We start from the raw sequence: 13,651 nt of genomic DNA, 5'->3' as shown, positions 1-13,651 counted from the left end.
GGAAGAATATATTTAATATTTTATGCTTTAATTTTTATTTGCTCTCCCTTATGTCCCGTATTTGGTTTCAACTATACCCATGCATACAATTATTTTATTGACAATTATAATCAATCTTGACTATATTATCTTGCACTTCTAAACTTAGAATTACCAATTTAAATATGCAAATTCAAAATTCAATTATCTATGCATGAACAATTTTAATATAATCTTGTCTTGATATACTTTAAAATACTTATTTAAGAAAAACATTGGGCATTATCCTAATCGCGCCGTAAAAAACTAGTATTGGAATAAGAGATGTGTGGCTCTCTGCGGCTTATTGTATTCTTCATCTTTTCTCTACCTTCTTTATCTACATTTCCATTGATCCATATGTTTGAGCCAATAGGCTGATTACAACAATACCTACCCCATATAAATTGCAATTTATTGTGGAAAGGAATTGAAAGGAAAAAAAAAAAAAAAAAAAAAAAAAAAAAGAAGACATTTTTGCTCATTATTATTATTATTATTATTATTATTATTATTATTATTATTAATTATTATTATTATTATTATTATTATTATTATTATTATTATTATTATTATTATTATTATTATTATTATTATTATTATTATTATTATTTTACAAGGACATTTTAATCTTTATATCACTTTCTTTTTCTCATTCCCAATAATTAAAATCTTTCCTACCAAATGATGTAATTTGAATTTTACTTTATTCCCACCTTATTCTTTTCCCATCAAATTACAACTTTTCCCCTTAATTCCCTTCTTGCAACCAAACGCCCTATTTAGAACTTTTCATTGCAATATATTCAATGGCAAATTTGGGTTTCTTTAAGTAAAGAAACGGCTGCGATTATATGTTAACGAAACCTCTCTCCCTGTGACCTAGGGTTTCCTACATTCCTCCCTGCGATCTAGGGTTCCTGTTTTACGTGCATGCGACGAACGCCATTGAAGCTGCTCGCCAATCTTCAATGGATGTGCAGGAGATAATAGCGCACACTGCAGACATCACGATAGACGACGAAGAGCAAGGGGTCCGGTTCGAGGATGAAGTTCTCGGCGTCCAAACCCTACCGGCGTCGAAGGTAACCTGGACCATTGTTGGCCGGTTTTTGACGGATCGTAATCTAAAAACTGAGGTGATGAAGCGTGTTATGGCTTCGGCTTGGAAACCACTGATGGGGATTGAGATAACGGATGTGCAGCCAAATTTGTTCTTGTTCACCTTCTTTGATGAACCGGACATGAGGCGTGTTATGGATGAGGGGCCTTGGGCGTTTGAGAATGCGACGCTACTATGCCAAGTCCTAAACGATGGCGAAGATCCACTATAGGTTAGTCTAAATTCTGTGGATTTATGGGTACAGGTTTCGGACATCCCCCAGGGTTACCGTACGATCAAGGTGTTGGAAAGAATTGGGGACTATGTTGGGGTGTTTTTGCGTTATGATGAACGGAACTTTGAAAGACAGTGGACTTCCTTCTATAGAGTTAGAGTCACCCATGAGGTCTCAAACCCCCTAAAACGGCGGATGAAGATGATTTTGAGGGATGGATCGTGGACATGGATTAACTTTAAATATGAACGCCTCCACATGTTTTGCTTTTTTTGTGGAAGAATGGGACATACGGATAAATTTTGCTTGCAAGCTCGCCGTTCGTTGTTAAGGCCGGAACAGTATCCGTTTGGTGTGTCGATGAGGGCGGGGGGTACGAGTCCGGCGAAGGCGTTGGGGGAAAAATGGTTTCAACTGGGCCAAGAGAGGAGGCGGGAAATTGGCTATGGGGGTGAGGGCGGGAGAATGGCAGTGGGAGTAGGAGCTGGAAAGGGTGGGCTGTCTCGGGAGGAGGTGGCCGAGGCTACGGCTGGGGTTCATTCGGGAGGTGGGGGTGTGGATGGGATGGGCGGTGAGGGGGTTGGTGGTGAGGGGGAGGGAGTTCGGGTGGATCCGAAAAGACGGAGGACGGATGTCGGGGAGGTGAGTGCTTTGAAGGGGGATATGGTTGTTGATTCTGATTCTTTTTTAATGGCGGGACCTGTGGATCAGGCCCGCCGGTCCCAATGAGTACCTTAAGTTGGAACTGTCGTGGCTTGGGTAATCCACAGACAGTTCGCGAGATTGAGGACATGGTGTCCTCTAAGAAACCCGATTTTGTATTTCTCATAGAAACCAAGGTTGACCATGATCATGCGGAGCGTCTTCGGGTTAAACTTGGTTTTGATGGACTTTTTTGTATTGACAGTTCTGGTTTGAGTGGTGGATTGGCTCTGTTGTGGAGAGCAAATAATACAGCGAGATTGATTAGTTATTCCACAAACTATGTGGATGTTGAGGTGACTATGCCAGGGTTTGAAAAGTGGAGAATGACTGGCTTTTATGGCTATTCACAGAGAGGGCAAAGGAGAGACTCTTGGGACCTTATTCGTACCTTAGCAGGCAGATCAAATTTACCGTGGGTGATGATTGGGGACTTTAATGACTTACTTTTTCAATCTGAGAAGCGAGGTGGAAACCCTCATCCTGAGAGATTATTGCTTGGGTTTGGTGAGACTATAGAGGAATGTGGCTTAGCGCAGATGCCAATGATGGGATATCCGTTTACTTGGGAAAAAGGAAAAGGCACACCTAATTGGATAGAGGAGAGGTTGGACAAAGTTTTGGCTAGCCAGAGTTGGCGTGAGAACGTGCCGGATGCTAGTGTGCAAAATATACTAACCCGAAAGTCCGATCATTCTGCTCTTTTCCTTGGGATTCTGAATCTTCGGGAAAGGACGGGTGGTCCGAGAAGGGGGTTCCGTTTTGAGATGGCATGGCTACACGATGAAGGATGTAGGGATGTGGTGGAGAAGGCATGGAATGAAGGCGCAGAAAGGGGGTTGCAGGAGTGTATCTCTCTTTGTGGAAATCGTTTGTCACGTTGGGGAGGAGAGCGTTTTCATAAGTTTGGTGAACGGATCAGAAACCTACGGAAGGAGCAATTGCGTCTGAGGGGGTGTAATGATCCGGCCTCATTAGCTGAGTTCCAACGTTTGGAGGACTGCCTGTGTCGTATTGAAGCCCAGGAGGATACATACTGGAGGCAGAGGGCCAAGCAGCATTGGCTTAAGAACGCGGATGCTAACACAAAATACTATCACAGGTATGCATCTCATCGCAAGAAAAAGAATACTATTTTAAAAGTTATGAATGATAGTGGGGATTGGGTGAAGGGTGAAGCCATGAGAAATGTTATCTACAACTATTATAAGACTATCTTTACCTCCGACTCTCCAAGTAATAGTGGGGAATTCGTTGGAAGTATAGCTCCTCGGGTAACGCAGGTGCAGAATGAGTTGCTTTTGCGGCCCTTTGATGCTAGTGAGGTTAGGAGTGCTCTGTTTTCCATGTTTCCTGACAAAGCACCAGGACCGGATGGAATGAATCCAGGGTTCTACCAGCATTTTTGGGATGTAGTGGGTGGTGATGTATCGGCCTATATTGTGGATTGTCTTAATACTCGCTCGTTTCCGGCTCGCCTAAATGATACGAATATAATATTAATCCCCAAGAAGAAAACCCCGGAGATGGTCTCGGATTATAGACCGATAGCGCTGAGTAACGTGGTGTACAGGATTATGGCTAAGGTTATAACTGCCAGGATGAAACCACTTATGGGGGATATTATATCTGACACCCAAAGTGCTTTTATATCTGACAGGTTAATAACAGATAATATTTTGATTGCTGCCGAGGTCGGACATTTTTTGAACAGAAAACAATGTGGAATCACAGGATGGGGGGCTTTGAAACTGGATATGGCAAAAGCCTATGACCGGATGGAATGGCCCTTCTTGCGTAATATGATGTTAGCATTGGGTTTTGATGAAAGGTGGGTGGAATTGATAATGCTGTGTGTGACCTCAGTTTCATATACTATACAGGTTGGTGGAACACGAGGTGACCAGATCACGCCGACTCGTGGATTGAGGCAGGGTGACCCACTGTCACCTTATCTCTTTATTATTTGTGCTGAGGGACTTTCATTACTGCTACAGCAGGCACGGTTGAGAGGAGATCTACATGGGTGTAGAGTAGCTAGGGGAGCCCCCCCTATATCCCACTTATTTTTTGCAGATGATAGCTTACTCTTTTTTAGAGCAACTGCGCAGGAGGCCAGTGTGGTAAAACAGTGTTTATCGGTGTATGAGGAAATGTCTGGGCAAGCAGTAAATTACTGTAAGTCAAGCATTTGCTATAGTAAGAATACGCGGGATGAGCACAGAGAGGAGGTTGCCAGTATCTTGGGAGTGGTTCAGGCTCCGAATTTTGGGAAGTATTTGGGACTTCCATCATTTGTGGGCAGGAATAGGAGAGCAGTTTTCTCATATATTGATGATAAGATCAGACAGCGGATTGGGTCATGGAATAAGAAGTTGCTTTCACAGGCAGGTAAGGAGGTCTTGTTGAAAAGTGTGGCACAATCTATGCCCACCTTTTCTATGAGTGTCTTTTTACTACCTATGAATATCTGCACAGCCATTGAGCGAACTATGAATCGTTACTGGTGGAGATCTAAGGATGATCAGGGTATCCATTGGAAGGCATGGGATAAATTATGCATCCCTAAGAAATATGGGGGATTGGGCTTTAAGGAATTGCATGCCTTTAATTTAGCTATGTTGGGGAAACAGGCCTGGCGGTTACTCACCAAACCTGACTCATTGGTTTCCAGAATTTTTAAAGCCAGATACTATCCTAAAGGGACATTCTTTGATGCTTGTGTAGGGAATAACCCAAGTTACTGCTGGCGAAGTATTATGGCAGCACAGGGACTAATTTGTGGAGGAGTTAGACGCAGGATTGGGAATGGAAAAGAAACTCTAATATGGGATCATCCATGGCTTCAGGATGAAAATAATGCGAAAATAATAACCGAGAAACCACCATACTTGGCGCAGGCAACTGTTATGGGATTGATAGATCAGGAAACGGCGGCATGGGATCATGATATTTTAACTGATATTTTCATTCCGGAGGATGTGACACGAATACTGAAGATACCTGTGTCACCGGATTATGAGGATATGTGGTATTGGTATGGTGATATAACAGGTGAATACTCGGTTAAAAGTGGTTACAGGCAAATAGTGGGGAATTATGTTCAAGCAACAGGGATGTTTGACAAGTGGCCTAAGTTATGGAAGCTCAAAGTACCCCCGAGATGGAAAACATTTTTATGGAGAGCCTTGAATAATATATTGCCCACAACAACGAACCTCATTATAAAGAGAGTGGAGATTAGCCCAACATGTGCTATGTGTGGGATTATGCATGAGGATGTTATGCACTCTTTGGTTAGATGTGATTATACAAAGAACATTTGGGCACAATCTCACCTTCCAATCCCCAATACTATCACAGATATTTTCCATGTTTGGTTTAACGAGTTATTAAATATTCTAGATGATGATGGAATTATTTATGCAGTGGGCCTGTTATACTATATATGGCGAGCAAGGAATGGAGCTGTGTGGGACGTATACTTACCCAGACCACAAAAGATAATTGTAACTGTAACCGCAGCGATCCGGGCATGGCAAATTGCACACCCGGACCGCCCGCAACACCAACGGACTCAGCGTGGATGGACCACGGCAATCTCCGAGCAGCGCCAGGGAGTGGAACTGCAGCATGCTGCTGTGCCGACCGCAACTCACACGGCTGCCTCCCCACGAAACAAATGCTATTTTGATGCAGCCTTTTTCCAAGCCACAAATAAGGCTGCTGTTGGAGCAATTATCCTAGACGAACAGGGATCGTATATCTCAGCTTTACAGGCGCCATTGATAGACTGCTTCTCCCCGCTTATGGCTGAAGCAATTGCATGTAAAGAAGTGTTATCTTGGTTATGGGATCGTGGAGAGAGATCGGTAGACATCCTAACGGATTGTCTGTCACTACAACAATATTTATCACGTGCGAAGGATACACCACGTTCGTACCTCGGCTATGCCATTGACTCCTGCAAAAACCGGATGGTTTCCTTTGATTATGTTTCAGTTAATTTTGTTCCTAGATCAGATAATTGCTTAGCACATGTTTTAGCCACTTCGGCCTTTAATTATTCAGCACCTATGTACTCGGACTCTGGTCCGCCAGTCTCTATTTCAACGTATTTCCAATAAATGCCGCGCAGGCTCTTTTCAAAAAAAATATTCAATGGCAAATTTGTAATTTGTTTAAAAATTGAGGGCAATTGAAAAAAAAAATCTAAATGTTAGATAAAAAAAATTTTAGCCGCACTATTTGAGATCAATGATTAATAGAAATGTCATTTTTTAAGGGCAAATGGAAACTCCCAAATATTAATATAGGGGAGATATAAAGATTTGTCTACTCTTACTTTTACAAAATAAAATAGTCATTGCATCAGTATATAAATTTTGAAAAAAGATATTAGTTTAATAGTATGATTTATGAACTATAAAAAAAATTTACACACATACACACACATGGGCGAATCCACAATGGGGGTAGTGGGGCCAGCTGCCCTTCACCTACCCATCCCCTTTATATATATTGTATGTATAGGCCCCATATATATACATAGTAAATGTCTATAACTACTAAATATACATAAATTTAACCTAAGGATGACCTAGCTTAGATGGTAATTAAGGTATATGTTAGACATAATCTCATTAGTTTAATCTTTCGTCTTTACTAAAAAAGATTTCTGGAACCGCCTATATATATATATATATATATATATATATATATATATATATATATATATATATATATATATATATATATATATATACATACATATATATACATACATATGTATGTATACATATATATATGTATGTATACATACATATATATACATACATACATATATATATATACATACATATATATATGTATACATACATATGTATGTATATATATATATATATATATATATGTATATATATATATATACATATATATATATATATATATATATATATATGTATATATATATATATACATACATATATATATATATATATATATATATACATACATATATATATATATACATATATATATATATATATATACATACATATATATATATATATATATATACATATATATATGTATGTATATATATATACATATATATATATATACATATATATATATATATATACATATATATATATATATATATATATATATATATATAGGGACGGAGCCAGAGAACTTGAGTTGAGGGGGCTGATGTAGTAGAGAAAATTTACAATGTTAGTCTGACATTACAATTAATTGCACCATATTATTATATATACCATACATTATTGTGATTATTATTGATAATAATTTCTAATTATACTAAGTAAATAAAGTATGAAATACATAATTATATGAGTACGATCGATACCTCATTACTTTAGAATTTTTTTCACATAACACAAAATATAATAATAACAATAACAACAACATTTATTTAAATATATAGATTGTCACTTAACTGAATATTTCAATATTTGAGAGATAAAGACAAAAATCAAGATGAATTAAATAATCAATATTAATTTTTGTCAATTTCAAAACTAATCATTTAAACTAGTAAATGTACATTTTAAAAATGTAAATAAATAATTAAAACACACAATAAATCACTAATTAATTAATCAACATATATAACTAATAAATTAAACCAAAGCATATATCTCAAATTTGGAGATTTTTTTTTTTAAATTAAAATGTGTACTTCATGCCATTCATTATTAAAATCTTGATAAAAGAAATAAGATAATAAAGAAAAATGGTCGCTTTAATTATTTGATTTATTTCTTTTTATTTAATGAATTTGAACTTTAATATATATTTTGAGTTTATTTAATATAAACATAATAGATTTTTCTTATAAAAAAAATTAGAGGGAGGCCAAAAGTGTATTTTATCCCTACTATATCAATATATACATACATATTTACTAAAAAATTTAGGGTGAGGGTAGGGGTGGGGGGCCAAGGCCCCCTACCTCCTAAGGTCCCTCTCTCTCTCTCTCTCTCTCTCTCTCTCTCTCTCTCTATATATATATATATATATATATATATGGGATAAGGGTCAAATAAGCCCTCAAATTATACCTAATAATGCAATTAAGCCCTCAAACTAAAAAAAGCTTCAATCAGGCCCTTGAAACCTGTAAAAATGTGCAATTAGATCTATTAACAAGTAATCAATAGGTTAATGCTGAGTTGTAGCTTACTTGAACACTAATTTAGATTCTTTAATTGCTTGTATATGCTTCCATCTCATTTTTATTATTTATTTAATGCAATAATTTATTTTTCTTAAAATGTACAAATAAAAAAATTAAAAATATATTAAAAATTAAAATGATAAAACTGATTGCGTGATGAAAAAAAAGGTGGATTACTCCACCCTGCTCCGCTTCTTGAATTCTTGAATTTGAAATAATCCACGCAAAAACCCATAATTGAAGGAGGCAGAGAAAGATAGAGGACGCGAGGTTTTCATATATCATATGCTATAGTTATTCATATCTGGGTCTTAGGATTCAGAGCTTGAACACTCGAAAAGATTGAGGAAATGAGTCTTTTTTTTTTTTTTGGTGCTTGGAGCTGTGTTGTCGAAGCTGGAATGTGAGTATACGTGGAGATTTTTGTGTTGGGTTTGTCGACGTTTAGATTTGTAGAATCTGGTTCGTAGCTCCGGGGACTGGGGATGGATGGGAGGAGAATAACTGCGAGCCCGTGGCTAGGTCGTGGGCAGCGTCGCGGTGGCGTTGATGAGTTCGTGAACAGCGTTAAGAAGCTCCAAAGGAGGGAGATTTCTTCAAAGCTCGACGGGGCTTTTAGTATGAAGGATGCACAGGAGCGATTTCGTAACATTTGTTTACAGGAGGAGTATGATATACTCATGATCCTAAAGAGCATTGTACCATTACACTTCTGTTTCTGAAGAAAAGGTCAAGAATTATTTAGATAATTGCTGCGCATGATATTGTTTTTGCTCTTGTGCGGTTTGGAGTCTGTGCGACTTTTAGCCGAGAGACCAACAAGAGAATATGTTTCCTGAATGACTACGAGGATTGAATACATAAAAAGAAGATGGATTAGTGGTGATGCATACTGGAAGGGAGCCTACTTTATCAATACGCCATAAAAAATAGTTATATTATTTTAATTTTTTATATATTTAAAAAAAATTTATTTGTATATTTTAAGAAAAATAAATTATTGCATTAAATAAGTAATAAAATGAGATGGAAGCATACATAAGCAATTAATCTGACATGGAATCTGGAATCTAAATTAGTGCTAAGTAAGTCACAACTCAGCATTAACCTGTTGGTTACCTACTAATAGGTCTAATTGCACTTTTTTGCAAGTTTCAAGGGCCTAATTGAATCTTTTTATAGTTTAAAGGCTTAATTGCATTATTAGGTATAGTTCGAGGGCTTATTTGGCCCTTATCCCTATATATATATATATATATATATATATATATATATATATATATATATATATATATATATATATATATATAGGGTGGGGGTGGAGTCGGGGTGGGGGGGCCAAGGCTCCCTACCTCCTAAGGTGCCTCCGTCCCTATACATACATACATACATACATATATATATATATATATATATATATATATAGGGAAGGGTTCAGGTGCGGGTATAGCTTCCCGTGCGGTTGTGCGGTTAAATCTGAGTAGTTGATCAAATTTAGATCAACGGCTCAAATCAATAAAAATTAAAAAAAAAAAAAAAAAAAAAAAAAAAAAGCGTGCCTGGAATAAAGAAGTATAAGCTAAGGTGCACCTTAAGTGTTAGATCTGAATCACAAACTCACGCACTTTAAGTACAAAACCCACACGCATTAAGCACAACCTCACGCACATTAAGCACAAATTAAAACCCACGCACTTTAAATATTAACTCACAGACTTTAAGTTTCAACAACTACTGACATTAAGTACAAAACTCACGCACATTAAGTACAAAATCCACGCACATTAAGCACAAACCTCACGCACATTAAGCACAAAACACACGCACATTAAGCACAAAACTCACGCACATTAATCACAGATTCGCTCACCTTAATTTTGACCTAGATGCAAAAATTACAAAATTACCACCGCGTTTTTTTTTTAAAACTTTGATAATCCTGGACGTTGATTAAAACGAGATGGATGGCTCAGATTAAACCGCACAACCGCACCTGAAGCCCTCACCCGCACGTGAACCTAAATCTATGTATATATATATATATATATATATATATATATATATATATATATATATATATATATATATATATATATATATATATATATATATATATATATATATATATCCTTTATATAATAAAGCTATATGGTTTGGAAAGTAATTAATGTTACAATTAATGCCACAACATCCTTTATTATAAAAAAAAAAAAAAAAAAAAAAAAAAAAAAAAAAAAAGCACAACATTTAAAAAATAAAATAGCTATATATTATATAAAAAATATACTTTTGAAAAATAAAATAGCTATATATTATATAATCATATAAAAAATGTGTTCAATTGGAGTTTAAATTTACACATACAAAATTTGAAATTTGCTTTCCAAATGTAATTATCTTAGTTATTATTCGTATTATGAAAATTATAATATAGATGAAATACGATTAAGAATAAATTAATGTAATTATGTAACTTCTCTCTATAAGTTTATTTGAATATGCACATAATTAGAGATTATATTAACCATACAAAATTATAATTTTAATATTAATTTTAATTTTAATTGTAATTTTGTATTCTATAAAAATAATAAATACTTGACCAATGGAAGTTAAAAAATATTATTATATTAAATAATTTAAAATATTTTAGTTTTTCAATTTTTTTTATTTATATTTATAATAACATAATTTTTTCCCGTGCATCGCGCGGGTGAATTACTAGTGTATATATATATATATATATATATATATATATATATATATATATATATATATATATATATATATATATATATATATATATATATATATCTATCTATCTACTATACTAATAAGAGCCCAAGAGAGTTAGGCCTATAATGGGTAGAAAAAATGGCGGTCACAGATTTTAATCAAATGAATGGCTCAGATTGATTAAAAGATTGATAAGATTTAAATTTTACACTAAAATTTCTTAAAATACTCACACACCGTTACTAATTCTGTTAAAATTTTAAGAATTGTCGTTAGTTCACCGTTAACTTACTCATTAATTTCAATAAAAAAAAAAAAAAAGTCTTAGGTTCGAACCTCATCCCAATCAAAGTTGGCATAATTAGTACTCTATTTTACTCTTATTAAATTATATAAATAATAATTTAGTAGCTACAACAAAAAATTATAGATATGCATTTCTTTAATTTAGAATTATGTGTCCACAATGCCTTTATTCAAAAAAAATTATTCATTATCAATAAATTAAATAAGAGAAATAATTGTATTAGTTATATTGTCTTTATTTTTCTACAATATAGAAATTCTTTATATTCAAATTTATTAATTGATTATATTCGCTACATTGTCCTTACAGTGTCTTAATTCAGTAAAAAAAAAAAATTATTCATTATCAATAAATTAATTAAGAGAAATATTTTCATTAGTTATATTGTCTTTATTTTTCTCAAATGTAAAAATTTTTACATTCAAATTCATTAATTGATTATATTCACTACATTGTCTATTATCTTTTTTGTGCACCATTTTTCTAATTAAATATCAAAGTTATAATACAAAATAATGCTATATATTTATTTACCAAGTATTTTATTAATACCATGAAAAAATTTAAAAAAAATAATTAATAAAGCCAACCATATTAACTACTTGAGAGATTTTGTGACAAAGAGAGTATTCAAATCACACAACAAATTGAAGTGAGAACTACCTTGTAATGTCCTTGTTTGACAATCAGCAGTTAGCAGATTATATTAGCGGATTTGACCAACGAATTTATTTAATTATTAACATTGGGTAGAAAAAATGACCGCCAAATTATTAAATCAAATGAATGATTCAAATTGTTCAGGTTTTAATTTTTTTAAAAAGTTTTTTTTAATTTATCCTTAATTATATGATTATCCATTTAACTTTTTCGTTAAATACTGTTAATTCACCATTAGTCTAATTCTAATATTAACGTCTAATATAGAATTATAATTACACCATTAATCTAATTCTAATATTAAAGTCTTAATAGAACTTAACCACAAATCCTAATGTCGAAATCTCCTCAAACAATATTAGTATATATTTAATATTTTATGCCCTAATTTTTATTTGTTCTCCTTATGTCCCGTATTTGGTTTCAACCATACCTATACAATTATTATATATATATAATGGATCAGGTGCAAAGATAGCTTCTCGTGCAATTGTGCGGTTAACACAAAAGACGCACCTTAAGAATTAAAATAACGCACCTTAAGTACACAAACCAAGCACCTTAAACATACAAACAAAGTACCTTAAGAACACAAACCACACACCTAAAGTTTTAAAACGGCGCACCTTAAGTACAGAAGCAAAGCAACTTAAGAACACAAATCACGCACCTAAAGTTTTAAAATGGCGCACCTTAAGGTTCAACAACTGACGCACCTTAAGCAAACAAATCACGCACCTTAAGAAGGAAAACAACGCACCTTAAGAAGGAAAACCACGCACCTAAAGCTTTAGGCCGACGCACCTTAAACACGCAAACCACGCATCTTAAGAAGAAAAACCACACAATTAAAGTTTTAGATCGACGCACTTAAGTTTTCAACACATGACACACTTTAAACTACACAGTACAAAAACCACTCACCACACGTTGTTTTAATCACTTTTAATCCTGGACGTTAATTTAGGTAAGATCAATTGCTCAGATTTAACCACACAACTGCACCTCAGGTTGACACACACATATATATATATGGTTAACATATTGGTTAATTTAGATATCCATAATTTCAAACTGCATTAACCGTTAACTTACATTTTTAAAAATTCATAACCATCAATCAAAGCAAAATATAAAAGTGATTAACTGAAAATTTTGAATCGGGTTGATTAATCATGGTTTTATTAAATTGTGCACACCCCAAACGTAGGACAGAAAGATTGCTTACGGTTTCAATTATTCCTAATACCTAATTAACTTTTGGACCTGAATTCCCCAGACTCAATTGCAAGGTGGACCCAGGTCCAAAACGCACGTCTGGAATAACGGTGCTGTTAGTGTCACCGTTTCCTCATCCAATAATATTTCTTTTGTAAATGTAGAGTTCAAAAATTGTGAATATAGAGTTCAAAATTTTTGAATATAGAAGAACGAATTCTGAAGACAAACGGCAAAGAAAAAAGTAATTTTTGAAGCAAAACAACACCGTTTGAACCCGGGCCCACCTGAGTCCATGACATAACAATTGGGCCTGGAGCCCATTCCACCCAAGGTTTAAATCAAGATGAGAATTGAGGAGCAATCATCATATTTTTAAACCCTCCAAGATGAATATCATTCCGGTTCCCTTCAGCTTCCAACCGGCAATTGGGCAAAGGCTCACTTTTCCTCCAATCTCTGTTTTCT

General features: G+C 34.5%; 1 protein-coding gene across 1 annotated transcript; it reads left to right on the top strand.

Annotated features, from left to right (window-relative positions):
• Nucleotides 1-3,583: 3,583 nt before the first annotated feature.
• Nucleotides 3,584-6,184, top strand: LOC109163264. Its single transcript, XM_019312018.1, has one exon. The coding sequence runs from the start codon at nt 3,584-3,586 to the stop codon at nt 6,182-6,184; it is 2,601 nt and encodes an 866-aa protein (XP_019167563.1).
• Nucleotides 6,185-13,651: the final 7,467 nt, after the last annotated feature.

Source organism: Ipomoea nil, unplaced genomic scaffold (genome assembly GCF_001879475.1).
Source record: "Ipomoea nil cultivar Tokyo-kokei standard unplaced genomic scaffold, Asagao_1.1 scaffold3016, whole genome shotgun sequence".
NCBI classification, from domain to species: Eukaryota; Viridiplantae; Streptophyta; class Magnoliopsida; order Solanales; family Convolvulaceae; genus Ipomoea; species Ipomoea nil.
This window is presented reverse-complemented; position numbering and strand designations above follow the sequence as displayed.